Source organism: Solea senegalensis, linkage group LG14 (assembly GCF_019176455.1).
Source record: "Solea senegalensis isolate Sse05_10M linkage group LG14, IFAPA_SoseM_1, whole genome shotgun sequence".
Classification (NCBI taxonomy): domain Eukaryota; kingdom Metazoa; phylum Chordata; class Actinopteri; order Pleuronectiformes; family Soleidae; genus Solea; species Solea senegalensis.
This window is the reverse complement of record NC_058034.1, coordinates 23858748-23876908: the sequence shown is the minus strand read 5'-3', so window position 1 is coordinate 23876908 and position 18161 is coordinate 23858748. Positions and strand designations below refer to the sequence as shown.

Genomic DNA, 18161 nt, shown 5'->3' with positions numbered 1-18161 from the left:
TCAGCGTTCACACTCTTGTTCTACATTCCTTGTTATTATAGATACTATCAAACACAGCAAAGAGGATCCAGGTTTGACTAAGATTCAGGTCAACTGGACACTCAGGAATGAATGGTTGTTTGACCAGGTGATGGTTCAGTTTGGTTCAGTATCGTACCAACATAACCACCCCCAACTGTTCTATTCTTTGGCTTTAGTATCTTCTGCGTGCGAGATAATAGGTCGTGTGCATCACATGTACTTTACTATCTCGCATTGCACGACTTAGTAAAGTGTGACTTATTATCTCGCGCGTGCGCTTACCTAAAGCGTATGTGCGAGTTATAAAGCGTGCACACGCTTTACTAAGTTGCACGCACACTTTAGTATCTTGTGCTTGCGTGATAATAGGTCGCATGCGTCACACGCACTTTACTATCTCGCATGCATGACTAAGTAAAGCGTGAGCGTGACTTATTATCTCGCGCGTGCGCTTAACTAAAGCGTATGTGCGAGTTATAAAGCGTGCACACGCTTTACTAAGTTGCACGCACACTTTGGTATCTTGTGTGTGCGAGATAATAGGTTGCACGCGTCACACGCACTTTACTATCTCGCATTGCACGACTTAGTAAAGCGTGACTTATTATCTTGTGCGTGCGCTTAACTAAAGCGTATGTGCCAGTTATAAAGCGTGCACACGCTTTACTAAGTTGCACGCACATAGTATCTTGTGCTTGCGAGATAATAGGTCGCATGCGTCACACGCACTTTATTATCTCGCATGCATGACTAAGTAAAGCGTGAGCGTGACTTATTATCTTGTGCGTGCGCTTAACTAAAGCGTACGTGCGAGTTATAAAGCGTGCACACGCTTTACTAAGTTGCACGCAAACTTTAGTATCTTGTGCGTGCGAGATAATAGGTTGCACGCGTCACACGCACTTTACTATCTCGCATGCACGACTTAGTAAAGCGTGACTTATTATCTTGTGCGTGTGCTTAACTATAGCGTAAGTGCGAGTTATATAGCGTGCACACGCTTTACTAAGTTGTAGCACACTTTAGTATCTTGTGCATTCGAGATAATAGGTCGCATGCGTCACACGCACTTTATTATCTCGCATTGCACGACTTAGTAAAGCGTGACTTATTATCTCATGCGTGCGCTTAAGTTAAGCGTATATGTGAGTTATAAAGCGTGCACACGCTTTACTAAGTCGAACGCACGCTTTAGTATCTTGTTCGTGTGAGATAATAGGTTGCATGCGTCGCACGCACTTTACTATCTCGCATGCACGACTTAGTAAAGCGTGAGCGGGACTAATTATCTTGCGCGTGCGCTTGACTAAAGCGTATGTGCAAGTTATAAAGCGTGCACATGCTTTACTAAGTTGCACGCACGCAGTAGGATAGCCCATAACTGGAAGGTCACTGGTTCAATTCCAGGATGGGCCAAGGGCTGGGTGCTTCTGAGCAAGGCACCCAATCCCCCGCTGCTCCTGCGCCTGACTTGTGTGCAGAGGACAAATTCACCATCACTAATGTGCAAAACTGATCTTTACTCTATTCTCATACAAAGTCTTGTTGAGACAAACGGACACAAACCGAGAATGGACTTCCTCCATTGTCCTCCGATGTCATCGCTCGCCGACCGCGGAACGCGACCGAGCGATGATGGATTGGCTTCAGCAAATCGATGGCTGAATGGAACATAGTAACATTAGGACTGGATCTGGATCCTGGAGTCACAGGTACCTGCAGAACCAGGGTAGAAGGGTTATTAGTATTAGTTGTATGCAGAATTTTACCCTAATTTAACAGCTTCAGTCATTGGGATGATTCAATAAAGTAAACATCAGAACAGCTGTTTACCACTGATGGGAATTCAAATGAAATGGACTTGGCCTTAGACTTGGACTTGGACATGGACATGGATATGGACATGGACTTGGACATGGCTCCAGGAGTTGTGTTTGCTGGGGAAGGGCGGAGTGTCAGTGGTTAGTTTTTACAACAGTACTCCCGAACTGTAGGGGGAGCAGAAGGCTAAAAGGCAACCAGAGTTAAAGTTCGGCTTTCAAAGGTCTGGATCTGGATCCTGTTGTCTTGGAGCTGCAGAATTGAGACAGAGAGAGACAGAGAGAGAGAGAGTGAGAGAGAGAGCGAGAGGAAAAAGTAGGACAGAGAAAGATGAAGTCACATGTCATAATGTGACCTGCATTCAAAGATTGTGAGGGAGTGAGTGTGAGTGAACTCATGAGTTCCCTCAGTGGTTCGGGTCTACAGCAGCAGAACCAGGTTCCCCTGAACCATTTAAATTATTTAATGATAGATTTTAAAAGTGTTTGAGTCACTTTTGCTTTAAGGCTTCACAGCTGGTTTTGTGCCAACAGCAACTCTGTGAACTCTCTGTCATAAGTACAACATTAAATGTGTTGTGATTATTTTACTGCAGTCACTGCAACACAATCCTGGATTAATCATTCACTCTCTCACACACACACACACACACACACACACACAGTATAATGGTGATGTGCTGTCAGAGTCGTAGTTCAGTGAAATCTCGCTCTTGTAAAAGTAAAACTAAATAAGAGATACATGTTTGTGTGGATGAATAATCTGACAAACTGTAAATCTGTGTGTGTGTGTGTGTGTGTGTGTGTGTGTGTGTGTGTGTTCTGGAATAAACACTGTAGTGAGCAGAAATCCTCATGGAGACCAAAACCTGGTCCTAACCTCTGTTCTGAGGAACTGTGATAAGTTTTTAATTTAACTGTTATCATTTATTTATTTTTTGTGCTCACAAAATATTTTTTGAATCGAATTTTTTTGTAAACTTTTATTTTGTTAAATGATTCTTCACTTTTTGTATTAATTTTCCATGAATGTTTCAAATAAATAAGGAAAAAAATTCTGTGTGTTATTGTTAAATATATATATATATATATATACACATATATATATATATACATCAGTCAGTCAGTCATCATCTACTGCTTTATCCTCCACCAGAGGGGGGTCCGGGGGGTGCCAATCCCAGCTCCATCAGGCGATAGGCGGGGTACACCCTGGACAGTTCACTAGTCCATCGCAGGGCCACACACAGATAGAGACAAACAACCATTCACTCTCACACTCACTCCTATGGTCAATTTAGAGTGTCCAATTTACCTAATCCCCACAATAGTAATAAATAAAAACTGCATAAGAAAATGTACACATGTTTTATTTAGCAAATTATTATAAATTCAACTTCAAATCATATCTGTTGCCTGATTTTGGACGATTGATCGACGGACTTTACTAATTTTTACCTTTTTTAAGTTGTTTTTTTTCTAAAGAACGTATGAAATATTATTTGATTTATTCCCTGTAGGACTGTTGTATACAGTGTGTGTGTGTGTGTATAAATGATGTCACATTGTTTTTCCACATGAAGAAAAAAAAGAAAAAAGAAAAAAGTTTCATCTTCAGCCACCAGGGGGCAGCAGCTTTGATTCTACCTGCGACTCTTTTGTGTGTGATACTGTTTGTGTGGTTGAGACTCAAGTGTTTAATCACCTTTTATTTATGATCCCTCTACAGTCAATAATGTGTCATTAATTTATGGTTATTATGATATAATATAATATAATATAATGTTAATAAACAAAGAAGAAAAGTTTACTTTTAGTCTAATCTAATCTAATCTCATTTAAATAATCTATCAATTATTGTTATTATTATTGTTGTTGTTGTAAAAAAACAACAACAATAATAGTAACAACAACAATAATAATAACAATAATAATGATAACAATAACTCCATCGATGATGATGATGATGATGATGATGGTGACAGGTTCACTGCAGTCACTCTGTGATCTGCACATGTGAACACGACCTTTGTCCTGTGTGTGTGTGTGTGTGTGTGTGTGTGTCCTCGCGCGTTATAAAAGCAGCAGCTCTCTCTCTCTCTCAGCAGCAGCAGCAGGTGAAGCAGCAACAGGTGAGTCCGTCCTCGCGCTCCGGTGCTGCAGGTGCGTTCGCGGTCATCACGGTGAAACCCGGAAAACAAACACTTTAGGTTTTTATTTCATTTTAAACTGAATTCATTGATAATATGACGTATTTTCGTATTTTCCCGTGTTTTATTGTGAGATGATTACAGGTGAATAACTAACACAGAGAACTCCTCTAAAGTGGTTTAATTTTGAGTAATTATACTGCATTTGTACAGAAAATATACTGCAAAATCACAGTAATATGTGGGATACAATTAAACATCTGTCAATTAAAATATTTTTGCACTGTAGATTATTATTGATGTTTTTCTTTGTGTTATTAGTGTCTACTTTTATCTTGTACAAATTTAGACACCGATTGTCTCTCTAGAGCAGCAGTTCCCAAAAGTTTGGGTCGGGACCCACAGTGGGCACTGTTTTTTGGGTCCCTCAAAAACGAAAAAAATCCAAACTTTTAGTTGAGATTTAAAAGTATAAGGTTAACTTATAAGTATAAGTTAAATAAGGTTGTAATTCATCACTTGGAAATGATTTGTTTATAAATAGCATTAAAATATTGAGTCCCTGTTAAGAAAACGTTGGGAAACCGAAATCAGTGCTGTCGAGGAAATGAGCTGAAAATAATTAAAGAATCAGTAAATAAAGACAAGCAAACTTGACTTAAAACAACCACAGTCAGATTTCAAGATTGCATAAAAATTGCCATTAAAGGGACAGAAAACAGTAAGAACAATAAAATTATTTAAAAAATGAAGTCACCAAGAATTGTGAAAATCAATTTTTTTTTTTTAATTTTCTATACTTTATTATTTTTTGTGTGAATTTTGTGGAAATTGGAAAATTTTATTAAAACATCAATAATTTTCCTCACCACATTTAGTTTTTCTCTCCTGTTTACGTCTCATTTTAAAAAGTCTATTTTTTATTCTGATAGATTTTCTCTTTTGCAGTGAACCATGGCTCCAAGACCAGAGGTGAACACTGGCTCCTCCCATAATACAGGTAAATATTTTCTCTCTAATGTTGTGGGGTTTTTGTGTCGCGTTACTTGCATTACGGCTCATGTGCCTCTATCTGTTATCAAACTGTTTCAGACTCTTTCCTAACTTCTCCATCGTCTTTTTCTACGTTAGACAACAGAGATAAAGAGCACAAGGAAATCCCGCCGGCATACTCCACCGTGGACCTGGTGCACGATGATCCGGATGCAGATCCATGGACTATTCCCGAGCTCAAAGACACTGGGGTCAAGTGGTCAGGTGAGGCAACTGTGTGAGCGGGAGAATATTATTACAATCTTTTTATTTTTTACACAAGGGGGAGCCTGCGATTTATAATGAACTTATTTACACTGTGTTCCATTTACATCGGAAGTCGGGACTGGGTCACAAAGACAAACATATCTGAGGCTTGCCATGGTTAGTATTAACACTGTACTCACACAGACGGTGTAGCAACACGTTTAAAAATAAACATTTTAATTTTACTGTTAAACATGTTTGACAGAAGTGATGTTAGCGTTAAAAGTAGTTTTCCAGAGTTCTTACAGTGACAGCACTCTTGGAATCCTAACTCCACGTACGCGAGATTGCTCCGACTTTCCAAGTTCAGGGGGCAAAGAACGCTCCCTGACCTCGGAAATTCCGAGTTTCGACTGCAAATGGAACACAGTGTCAGATTAGATGTAGAAATAATGCAGCTCAAAATGCCTTAACCTAAACTTACAATATGTTTTCTTAGACACATTTTTGTAAAATTTCAGTTTTTATTCAAATAAGATCAACTTTTTCTCAAAAATTTTAGAAAAACAGCAAAAATCACACACTTTTTCCAAAGGTTTCCAGACATGGACAAAATGAGGGTAAAATAGGCTCATAAAGTCTCGCTTGTTCATGTGTACGAATCTAAAATACTAAAGTTTATTTCTGTGGTACGTTCAAAAACAATGATGTGACAAAACAATACAATAAATCACCGTAACATGAAATGTGATGTTGTGACCGTGTTCACAGATCTGGACACAAAGGGAAAGATCATGCGAGTGCTCACAGCCATCGTGAAGCTGATTCTGCTGCTCGGGCTCCTCTACCTGTTCATCTGCTCCCTCGACATCCTCAGCTCAGCGTTCCAGCTCGTCGGAGGTGAAGAGGAACTATTTTTACCTGTTACAAAGTGCTGCAATGTGTATGATGGTGTGTTTTTAACCTGGTGTGTATGTGTGTGTGTGTGTGTGTGTAGGTAAAGCTGCAGGTGACATCTTCCAGGACAATGTGGTGTTGTCGAACCCTGTGGCCGGACTGGTGATCGGTGTGTTAGTCACCGTGCTGGTGCAGAGCTCCAGTACCTCCTCCTCTATTGTGGTCAGCATGGTATCCTCTGGACGTAAGTATTTATATATATATATATATATATATCTATGTGAGTATGTATGTAGGTAGACACACACACACACACACAGACACACAATTCTTGAATCTTTCAAATCAAACCAACAGTTTATTTTGAAAAGTGTCACAGAAACACTTTGTCAGCACAGAGAAAGAAAAGCGTAATCAATCTCTGACAGAACCAGACTCAAAGATCTGCCTCGGCCGGTTGTGGTGAAAGGACAAAAGACATTTATTCAACAGACAAAAAGGACAAAGATGTTTCTCTTATAGAGGACGTGATGCTCACACACATTCAGCAGCAGTTCCCTCCCTTTCTGGAAATACTTTTTAATTCACCCTTTAATTCACAACAGTACTACTCCTAACAATAATGATGTTGATGATGATGATGATACCTATGATCTGGTAAAGTAGCTATTTGCCCTCTGCAAGTAGCATATCTGTCTAGTTGATAAGTGAATCAATCCAGGTCATTCACTCCCTGACCTAGTTAGTTTCACCTGAGCCAAGGTGTGAGTGAGGGTCATAAGCACGATAATGACACAGGAATGTCATTTAAGTGATTGTTTAACTTTGGTGAAGGTACTGAAGCATAGTGAAAAACATGTCTGCCTGATTTCATCTTCTTAAAATCAAAAGACTCAACGAATAAAATCCACGTCAGTTTAAGTCTGCGATGTCTGTCTGTCATCTCACTGTCACACGGACGTCTGTAAACCACTCACTCTCCCACACCAAAGTCCAGAGAGAAAAGCAGTGATTTTAGCTGCTGCTCCTTTGCTGCCTCGTGTGGTCACTTTGTGTCACTGAGGTCAATCTGAATGTTGAACTTGAAAACACTGAAGTGACAAAATAAGACATTTGAAGTGAGTGATGGAGGCAGCAGTGGAGCACATGATTTTGGTCTTTTATTACTCTCATCCCCTCACAACAGACACACAGCAGCCAGTGAGAGAGAGACCCACAGCACCTCCGACACAACTCACACAACACAGACACACACTGCCAATCTGATGACATAGATTATCATATCAATGGCACAGTTCAAAATCTCACAGTATCAAATACTCAAGATCGAAACAACAACATGACAACAATAACAACAACGCACGACTCATGGCATGAACGACGCACACCCCGTATACAAAGCCACCACACACACAAACACACACACACACACGTATCGCCAGTCACGCATTACAGACACAACCAGTTATTCACATACAACGACACCATGTGTCCACAGAGAAGAAACTGTGGACATTTCATTGGGGACAACGTTGAATTTATTACATTTTTGACACAGGAAAACATAAAAGCTTATAATCCTCCCCTGCACAGCAGCGCCCCCTGGTGGGGCTCGGCCAGACACCACTGCTCCTGTGTGTGTGTGTGTGTGTGATGTTAAACTCAGTGATTTTCTCTATGGACTTTGGTGCAGGAGAGTGAGTGGTAGCTCTAACGGTTTAACAGTGAGAAAAAGCAGAGAGCACATTTGTTAAATTACTAGCACGAGCAAACACAACCCAGATTACAAAGTTCATTGTTCAAAGTTATCTTTATTATCCCTGAGGGTTAGTTTGTTATCAGGTGTTCAAACTATTTACTATTCTATAACTGTGTTATCAAAAGAAATATTCAGAGAATTCCTGGACTTCATCTAAACGTCGTTTATTTACTCCAGAAACTGATGTTTAATGTTTAGAAATGTTTAGAATTCAACTTTTTCTTCAGGTTTTTGACGTTTATCTGAAACACTTGTGTGTGTGTGTGTGATGCACGTCTTTATTTTCAGTGCTGGATGTTCAGTCTGCAGTTCCTATCATCATGGGAGCCAATATCGGAACGTCTGTCACCAACACGATTGTCGCAATGATGCAGGCGGGAGATCGCAATGAGTTCCGCAGGTAAATTTCAAGTTGCAAGCAAGTTGTTTTTTCTGTCACAAACAAACAGAAAAATGAATAAAAGTAAAAAGTATGAATCATTAAAACTTGACGTCCAGGGCTTTTGCCGGAGCGACGGTTCACGACTTCTTCAACTGGCTCTCGGTGATCGTTCTTCTCCCTCTGGAAGTGGCCACGGGCGTTTTATACAAACTCACGCAGCTCATCATCAAATCCTTCAACATCCAGAGCGGCGAAGACGCGCCCGCCCTTCTCAAAGTCATCACAGACCCGCTCACAAAGTCCATCATCCAGGTACAATAACCTCAATGTCATTCTGATCTACATCTATATTTATCTATACTGTATATATCATTGTATTTCCATCTTCTCGCCTCTCAGCTGGACAAATCTGTGATCACCGGCATCGCCACGGGCGACCCAGCAGCCAAAAACATGAGTCTGATCAAAATTTGGTGCAAGAAGAAAACTATCACGGTCTGACTTCTTTAAGGCTTTATGTCACTCTATCTCTCGCTCCATATTTATCTCATTTCTTTAGATTAGTTTTGAAATGTCCCAGAAATTGAGACTCGCAGATTCTCTCGAACGATGCAAAACAACTTTTCTTCTCTAACGTACTTTGATTTGAGTGCGTTTCAAAGAGAGTTTACCGTTAGAATTTTAAGCAACTCCTTTTGACAGTTTCCTCAATTCTTACAATTAAATAAATCGCGAGCCTTTGGTTTCGGATAATCGTGACATTAAATATTAAATATGAAGCTAGGTTTGTCCTGTTCAAAGCTCCGCCCACCTCCCCACCCCCAAATCTGAGCTTCTTCTTCTTCTATTTTTTTTTGCCTCAGAATTTCTACAATGTGACGGTGGAGAACTGCACTGCCGGAGCCGTCTGCTGGGAGGAAGGAAACCAGACCTGGACCGAGAAGAACACGACCTGGATCGATTACCAACAGAAATGTAAGTGTGTCCAAAGAAGAAAAATACCTGCAGAGTGAAACATGAGCGAGTCTCCTCACAACAACGACCTCCTTCATTCATCCCGACAATCACTCCCCTCAATCTTTTACGGTGACTCAGCGAATGCCTTCGTCTGACCCCGGAGTTCCTGCTCAATGGCTCCATTGACGAGGCTCGCTGAAGCGTCGCAGTGCAACATAAAATGTTTTATTTCCTCAAAGAATTCTGCTCTCCCTAAATAAAGGTGAGCGCCTGGTGCTGAGATTTAAAAGACACTTAACGTGACCAAAAAAAAGGTTTTTATTATTATTCTTTTCTTGCTGTGAGCGTTTGCCGACGAGTTTTTGTTTAAACCAAAGTTTTTGGGGTATTTGTGTCAAGAAATAGACTTCAGCCACTCCTCAAAAGACTCGCCTAATAAATTGATGGCAAAAAATAAATGAAATTGCTCTGTTTTCTTGTCGTTTCCATCGGGAAACTGACGTTTACTCAACATCAGCAATTCTACATCACACAGGTAGAGTGCTTTGCGAACATTCCTCTCTATTATTTTAGATTCTCCATCATCTGTAATCATAGTTACACATTTACCCAAACTGGATGGGATGCTGCCTCTTAATGAGATGAATGTATCAGGGTGCTGCCCCCTGCTGCATGGCACATTTTGAATCTACTGAAGTGAAGTGACTCACACACACGAGGCTATTCTTAGCTGCCAATAAAAGTGTTGACTCTGTCTTCTGCACGTCACTTTCAGGCCACCACATCTTCGCCAACTCTAATTTGCCGGACCTGGCGGTGGGCCTCATCCTCCTCGCCATGTCCCTGCTCGTCCTCTGCACCTGCCTCATCCTCATCGTCAAGCTGCTCAACTCCATGCTGAAGGGCCAGGTGGCCGTGATCATCAAGAAAGTGCTCAACACAGGTACGCGAGGGGCGGAACACCTGTTTGACAGTCGGCACGTCAGCTGTGACGGTGATGCCCGATCTGTGGCTTCAGCGTCACCGTCCTGCTGTGTGATGAACAAACTCATGTAGTCATAGTGTGCGCAGTCAGCCGTCAGGTTTATTGCTCACCTCCTGTGTTTTTGTTTGACCACACAGATTTCCCCTTCCCCTTCGCCTGGGTTACTGGCTACATTGCAATTTTTGTGGGAGCAGGGATGACCTTCATCGTTCAGAGCAGTTCAGTTTTCACTTCAGCTATAACTCCTCTCGTTGGTAAGATAAATAACTCAGTTTGTATACATATGTATATCATTTCAAAGTAATCATTCCAGGATTTAAACTTTGTCGCTCTCTCACCAGGTATCGGTGTCATTAGCCTGGAGCGAGCTTACCCTCTGACCCTGGGGTCAAACATCGGCACAACAACCACGGCTATACTTGCTGCTATGGCCAGTCCTGGAGAAACACTCGCAAACTCACTGCAGGTCAGATACACATTCAAGTTTGACTGCTAATAGCAGGGTGACACTTGGTCCTGTCCATTATTTTGGTTCAATCCATTATTTTGGTTCAATCCATTATTTTGGTTCAATCCATTATTTTGATCCAGTCCACCATTTTTGATCCAGTCCATTATTTGGACTGGATCCAGTCAATTATTTTGATCCAGTCCACCATTTTAGTCCAGTCCATTTTTTGGTTCAGTCCACCATTTTACTCCTGGTCCCATTTTGATCTTGTCCACCATTTTGGTCCAGTCCAGTTTTTGGTTCAGTCTACCATTTTACTCCTGGTCCCATTTTGATCCTGTCCACCATTTTGGTCCAGTCCATTATTTTGGTCCAGTCCATTATTTTGTTGAGTCCACCATTTTGGTCCAGTCCATTATTTGGACTGGATCCAGTCCATTATTTTGATCCAGTCCACCATTTTGATCTAGTCCACCATTTGGTCCAGTCCATTTTGGTTCAGTCCACCATTTTGTCCCGTCCCATTTTGATCCACCATTTTGGTCCAGTCCATTTTTGGTCCAGTCCATTATTTTGGTCCAGTCCAGTATTTTGGTTGAGTCCACCATTTTGGTCCAGTCCATTATTTTGATTCCATCCACCATTTTTGGTCGAGTCAATTTTTTGGTTCAGTCCACCATTTTAGTCCTGTTGCCATTTTGATCTTGTCCACCATTTTTGGTTCGATCCACACGTTCCATCCCCAAAAATAGGGGGAAGTGAGTCAGTATTTTCAGACAATTGCCTCAGGTGTGTTTGTGAAGACAAAAGCAATCAATCTCACATCACCAGATTACGGCCACTCAGTAGATCACAGATACTGTATAAATATACCAGAATAATGTCAAATAAATGGTGACCACGGTAAACAATATAGCTGTTTTTCTGTAACACTGATAAACGTCTTCTTCTTCTTCTCTCTAGATTGCGCTTTGCCATTTCTTCTTCAACATCATGGGTATCTTACTGTGGTATCCCATCCCCTTCACACGAGTGCCCATCAGGTTAGCGAGAGGTTTGGGGAACCATACAGCAAGATACCGCTGGTTCGCCGTCCTCTACCTCGTCCTGTGCTTCCTGGTTTTCCCTCTGGGAGTCCTCGGCCTGTCGCTGGCCGGCTGGCAGGTCCTAGTTGGCGTTGGCGTCCCCTTCGTCGTGTTGGTTATCTTTGTGATCATAATCAACGTGATGCAGTCTCGATGCCCCCGCTTCCTGCCCAAGTTCCTCCAGGACTGGGAGTTCTTGCCGCGCCCCCTGCACTCCCTGGAGCCGTGGGACGCCGTGGTGACGTCGTCGCTGGGCTTCTGCGGCAAACACTGCTGCTGCTGCTGCAAGCGCTGCTGCAGGAAAGACGAGGACAAGATGATCAGGAGGAACAGCACAAAGAGCCTGGAGATGTACGATAACCCCGCCATGTCCACGGACGAAGACGTGAGGGTGCCGTATAAAGGGACACACCTTTAATATCACTGTTAGTGTCACTGTTTTTCAATGCAATAATGTATTTGTAACACACTTCTCAGGTTGTGGTTTGTCGATGATTTGCTTGTTCTGGGTGATATCTGGTGCTCTCAACACTGGAGGATATTTTTCCATGAACCTGCTGTTTGTGGGCACATGACTTATTTAATGGTGTTTATTTGAAATTTATTGTTGAGACTCACTGTCTGCTAGGACTTTATCTATGGTTGGTTATGAATGTTAAGACTTATTTTTATATTTTTTATGACATACAGTATGCACGAGGCCTTTGGGTGGATGTTCAACTCTAAACTTTCAAATGTTTTTGTTTTCCTTCTCTATTTAAGATGATCAAGTGTTTGTGAATAAAATAATTCCTTGTTTTTAAATTGCAGTTTGTGGCACTTTTATTCCAACCTGAGTTTAAGCTACAGCTAATGATGCTGATACTGCTGAGTTGACTTTTTAAGTCTCAACGTCGATCTAAAAAGTCGATCGTAATCATAGATAACAAACATTTGATATTTACACTTCACAATAGGAGAAACTATGAGTGGGTGTGTGAGCAGAAACGTGTTATTAATCAGTGAGAGTGAGCTAACTGTGATGCTACACCAGCTACATGCTGCGTTAGTTAGAGACTAACAATAAACCCTTTTTTCTTGTAGCTTGTAGCTCCACCTTAAGCCACGTTGGTCCACTTTTTGGTGTTTTTCAGTCTCTGCGATGTCGCAAACAGTCCCACTCTACGTTTGTTTGTCTCTGTCAGATCCAAGATAGTTGAAATAGTTTGGTAAAATTATCAAGTGTGTGGTCCTGTGTCCTGATTAAAATTAAAAAAATTATTAACCTCTTTTATTTTGTTTGAGGTCTCCCACATTTTCTTTTAACTCCATTAAGATATAAAAACGTACATTTCTCAGTTCATTTGTGTGTGGCCCCTGCAAAAATGCAGTGGAAACCCCACACAGCCAAAGCCCCTGCAAAATTGCTTTGAAAACCCCACACACCACCTCCCTCACAGCTTTGTGTTACTCCAAACTTTCCAGTTTGGATCAGGAAAACCAGGTCAGAACAAGCGTTTAACTTTACTTATACTTAATAAAGTTATGAATGAAATGAACTTAAACGATAAACGATAAAACAGTGTTGAGAGAGTTGATTTTGCAGACATTGGTACCACAAACATTGTTTATGGTAAATGTTTGTACTTTTTAGCTAGCGTGGTTTGCATAGGTGAACTATAGATTTGTGTTCCTGTGTCAGTTTCAGAGTTTGTGATTTGTTGAAACACATTTTTGAAATGACAATGTGTGAACTCACATGGTTGTAATGTGAAGACATTGAATGATTTTACTGTTGACTACGAAACCCTGATTTATTTAGCTCAACGATTTCAGCCTTGAGCATGAGGTCTTTTGGTGAGCTATCATACTAGCAACATACTGCTAACTGCTGCTTCCTGGTGGTAAATAATGACACATGCTGAGTGGGTGTTGATGTCTCAGGTTTAAGCTACAAAAAACATGTCCAGTTGTTGACGAATAAAGGCCAAATTATTGTCACGTATCAGAGGATGTGGATGAAATTTGGCCACCTGAGAATATGAAGTGTTGCTGTTTCTGGGTTGTTGAGCGTCACTGTCTGTAATTGAACTGTGGGTGGTTCTGTGTTTTAAGACTTATTTTTATTTTTTTATGAAGAAGTCTTTGGATCCATTTAAAATTCTGTTTATGTGTTTATGCTACTGTTTTAGTATGTTTTGTGAGGTTTGATGTAGCATTTAAATATTTTTCACGATGATAAAATATTTGTGATTAAGATAACTGCTTATACGTATTTAGTTACATTTTTGTCATATTTCTTTCTCCATTCTTTTTCATTTTTGTCACAGTATAGACTTTGCAGTTGGTATAATTTATACATTATTTTCCTCAGATCCTTTTGATTTTCAGCTCAGATCATGTATGAATTTCATATGACTGATGAGAAGATTCAGTTTATTAAGAACAAACTATTCCAGGAGCCAGTGGATTCCAGCTTTTTTTTATCTTATTGGCCTTTGAAACAGCAACTTTATGACTTTACTGAGATGCCAACAAAGGTTTAACTGCTATGTCATTGGCACAAACCTGGAATGAACATTGGGGGTAAAGACAATACATATTCTTCTATTTATTTTCCTTATTTAACAGAAAAAAACAAAATGAATGGAATGTGTGTATATATACATACATATATATATATATATATATATATATATATATATATATATATATATATGTATGTATGTATGTATGTATGTATGTATGTATGTATGTATGTATGTATGTATGTATGTATACAGCTGAGCTGTCATGATTTGTGTTTACGGTCTGCAGATATAAGTTTTGGTTGCAAAGACTGAACAAATGTAGTGCAGATTTGTGCGTATGTGATGTTTGTCATGTTTGTAATGCACCTGTTGGTGGCGCCTCTGTGCACAACACAATCCAGGCAGCTCTTGAGTCAAGAAATCTTAAACTAACACTTTGTTGACCAGTTAAGACCAAGTCATTTGCAGATTGTAAAACAGACAGTGGTGACATGTCGTCTCTGAACTTGTCAGTCTAATCAGACTATCTGCTCCTCCCATCACTACTTCCACCATCTCCACCCACGCTGCTGTGCCTGGACGCTGCCCTGCCTGTGTTTATGAGGTCCAGGAGAAACCATGAACTCTCCGATCAAAGGCAAACTTTAACCACATCGTTTATGATTTTATTTTATTGATTATATAATAAATAATAAGCGACGCAGGCGTCAGGACAATGTACAAACCCAACTTTTTGTAAGTGCATTGTTAAAAGAATTTCATCTTTTATCAAGCTCAGAAGATTCTTGAAATGTCTGTCTAACAGTGAAGTACAGCAGGGAAGCAGCTTGAGAATTTCAAAAATCACAGATTGGTGCAGAAGAGTAAGCAGTTTTTCAAGGGTAATACGCGTTAGTGTGGTCCGTGTTGAGTAAATGGTGTTATTTGCCATTTTTGCAGACTCTCGTGGACGTACACGAGCGCGTCTACATTGTGCGACTTCATGGATTGCACATGCTCCTTGTCGCACAGTGCTGTCCAGTTGGTGATTTCGTAGAGACAGAAAATAACGGGATTGAGTAAGAATACGTGGATTGCCTGTCTGACGCTGACCCTCGTTTTCCTCGCACGCGTAATTGTGAAGCGACTCAGTGAGATAAAGCAGTGGGCATGTTTCTAAGACATAATCTGGCATAGATTCTGTGAGGTGGGTCTTTTCTGACTGACATGTTTTTATTCATCAGCCTGTTTATGTCCCGTCCTCCACATTTTACTGTACCAGGAATTTAGCGTAAACAGTGGGTGTTTACGCTAAAGTGGATGGTTAACGTACAAGAAAATAATATTACTACAAAAATGAATTGAAGCTGCAACAAAATACCACCAAACATTTATCAAGATGCTCGTTCTTATCCCTCTGTGCGCCACCTACTGCTCATCTTAGTGAACTGCCAATATTTGCTTTACAGCAAGTTGATGAAAACGACAAATATGCGCATTTTCTTTTATTGTATTTACCTAAAAGTTCAATAACAATTTGCGACGGCAGCTCATACGACTTCAGAAACCCTGAACTGTGACTTTAACAGCTTTCACATGTGAATTGGGAGTTTATTTGTTATATGAAATTCAGTTTCACCAGAAAAACCTGCCAGTAACGTTATCGTGTTGCGTTCACTATCACAACATTGACATTTTGCAACAGGAGCGTCCACAAAGGTTTCACTGGGTTTCAGTTTGTTCTGATTAGACGGAGCAAACCGATGCACGTGAAAGAATCTGCGTCGCGAGTGTATTTTAGCACCGAATTATCTACGACAACGACAAGGAAACCTTTGTCTCACACACTGGAGCGTTTTCATGTTCCAACAACTTTACTGCACAGCCTTTAGAAAAGCGTTCAACTTGAAATCACCCCTGGTTATCTGTGAGGTTGATACGCCAGAAAGACGTGTGGAGTGAAGCTTATCAGAATTCTTAGTGATGCCAAGCCCTGAGTTTTCTCAGAAGCAATTCATTATTATTTATATTATTTTATTATTATTTTCATTGTTATTGTTATTTTGATTATAGGTCTGAGATTAGAGGAGATACTTTAAATAAACCTCAATTAAAATGTGCAGTGTGTTATAAATCCTCTTGAAACATATGCTACATGTTCAGGAGACAGTTTGTAAACACAGTGATGGAATATTATTTAGGTTCAAAGGTCCAGAGTGTAATATTTAGCAGGGTTTATTGGCAAAAATTAAATAAACTACACACACACACACAACACTACACTACACTGGCTTATTCCCTGGAGAGTATTTTAAGTCGAGTCTTCACAGAAAGATTTAATGATTTACTGGAGGGTGACTAATTTTTGTCCAAAACCAAAGCTTTGTTAACCGAGACCATTCAGTCAAAGAAAAGAGCAGCAAATCTTCCACTACAGGAAGTTGTGATGTGACATCAGTGTGTTTACATTCAGGTTAAAAGTCCGACAATTCAGTGTTTTTATTGTCGCGTAAACATGAGCGACCGAGGTAGTCTTAGTCAGACTAACATACCTGGACATAGTCTGATTACTCCTGCATGTATGTGCTTAGTCGGACTGGAGTCGGACTGGAGTCGGACTGGAGTCGGACTTGGCCTCCCCCGGTCTTTGACGACGTATAAACTGCAGTGCGATTACTGTACGAAATCTACAGAACCAGCCCGATCCGTCTGACCGCTCACTGTGATTCAATACTCACCAGGTTATAGAGCGATACAGCGCCACCTACAGAGGCACAGTCAGACTTACACGGCTAATAAATCTATTTTGGCCTCCGCATGTATATTCAGACTGTTGCCGTCTCACCACCGTAACTCCTAGACTCCTAACCGTTTGTGATATCTAGAAAATTGATATGGACTGCCGATCTGTCACTGTCACTGTCATCTGTGACTCCGCCTCTCGCCCTATGCCAGCTGAGATTAACGGCATTAACACATTAAGATGGATGGATACAGGAAAGCATATACTTGTCATTACGGTAGAACCTCAGCGTCCAATCACAGACGAGAGTGTGTTCATGTCTCAGTGTTGTTTTCAGATGTTTGGGCAGTGTGTGTGTGTGTGTGTGTGTGCGTGCAGCTGCTCGCCACAGGCATGAACTTCATCAATCTAAATTGTGTGTGTGTGTTAGGAATGTTATCAGAATTCCTGATTCTGCTGTTTTATTTGTTTAAACTGACGTGTGTGTGTGTGTGTGTGTGAGTGAAACTCACTTTGCTTGGACAGAAACACAGAAACTCTGATCTGAAAAGTGATTTTATTGACACTGTCAGTGGGAGGATGTTTACTGGAACCACTGACTGTGCTGCTGAGACACTGAGGCTGTCTCTATTTAACTTGCTTTAGTCTATGATATCTTAAAAATATGAATATCACGTCTTTATCTCACTGTTGGACAGAGTCTTTCAACAGGTTTCACTCTCCTGCACCAAAGTCCACAGAGAAAAGCAGTGATTTTAACATCACACACACACACTGCTGTGTTCAAATGTCTGATTTTGTCACTTGAAATCCAGCAGTCAGATTTCTCACAGTGACACAAAGTGACCACACGAGGCAGCAGAGGAGCAGCAGCTCCTGTGTTTTCTCTCTGGACTTTGGTGTGAGAGAGTGAGTGGTTTGTAAGATGGAGATATTCTATGTTTAAGCTGAAGAACACTGATACTGTGGCATTGGAGAGCACCTTCAGCTGTGTTTGTTTTGGAACGTCTTTATCATTTGTCCTCGTGTCATCCCTGCACGGCTCCACCCAGCTACAATCAAACACAATAAAAGCACCTGTGCAGGTCTAGAGCGCCGTTTATTAGTTTATGTTATGACTCTGCTTTTTATGACCAATAAAAATAAGTTTTATTGAAGCTTGGTGTATAATGATGTGTGGAGA

At 40.7% G+C, this 18161-nt stretch overlaps 1 protein-coding gene across 1 annotated transcript; it reads left to right on the top strand.

Moving 5' to 3' along the window:
- Nucleotides 1-3941: 3941 nt before the first annotated feature.
- On the top strand, nucleotides 3942-12936 carry slc34a2b (solute carrier family 34 member 2b). Its single transcript, XM_044043182.1, has 13 exons — nucleotides 3942-3973; nucleotides 4940-4991; nucleotides 5123-5248; nucleotides 6002-6130; nucleotides 6228-6371; nucleotides 8175-8286; nucleotides 8385-8580; nucleotides 8668-8763; nucleotides 9132-9243; nucleotides 10001-10168; nucleotides 10348-10464; nucleotides 10552-10676; nucleotides 11625-12936. Exons 2-13 carry the CDS (start codon nucleotides 4946-4948, stop codon nucleotides 12162-12164), a joined length of 1911 nt encoding a protein of 636 aa, XP_043899117.1. The 5' UTR covers nucleotides 3942-3973; nucleotides 4940-4945; the 3' UTR covers nucleotides 12165-12936.
- Nucleotides 12937-18161: the final 5225 nt, after the last annotated feature.

Excerpts from the sequence above, each read along its gene's own strand:
- slc34a2b (XM_044043182.1), top strand. The coding sequence starts at position 4,946 with ATGGCTCCAAGACCAGAGGTGAACACTGGCTCCTCCCATAATACAG. Across the intron at positions 6,372-8,174 it reads CAGCATGGTATCCTCTGGAC|TGCTGGATGTTCAGTCTGCA; the intron begins GTAAGTATTTAT and ends CTTTATTTTCAG. Across the intron at positions 10,677-11,624 it reads CACTCGCAAACTCACTGCAG|ATTGCGCTTTGCCATTTCTT; the intron begins GTCAGATACACA and ends TCTTCTCTCTAG.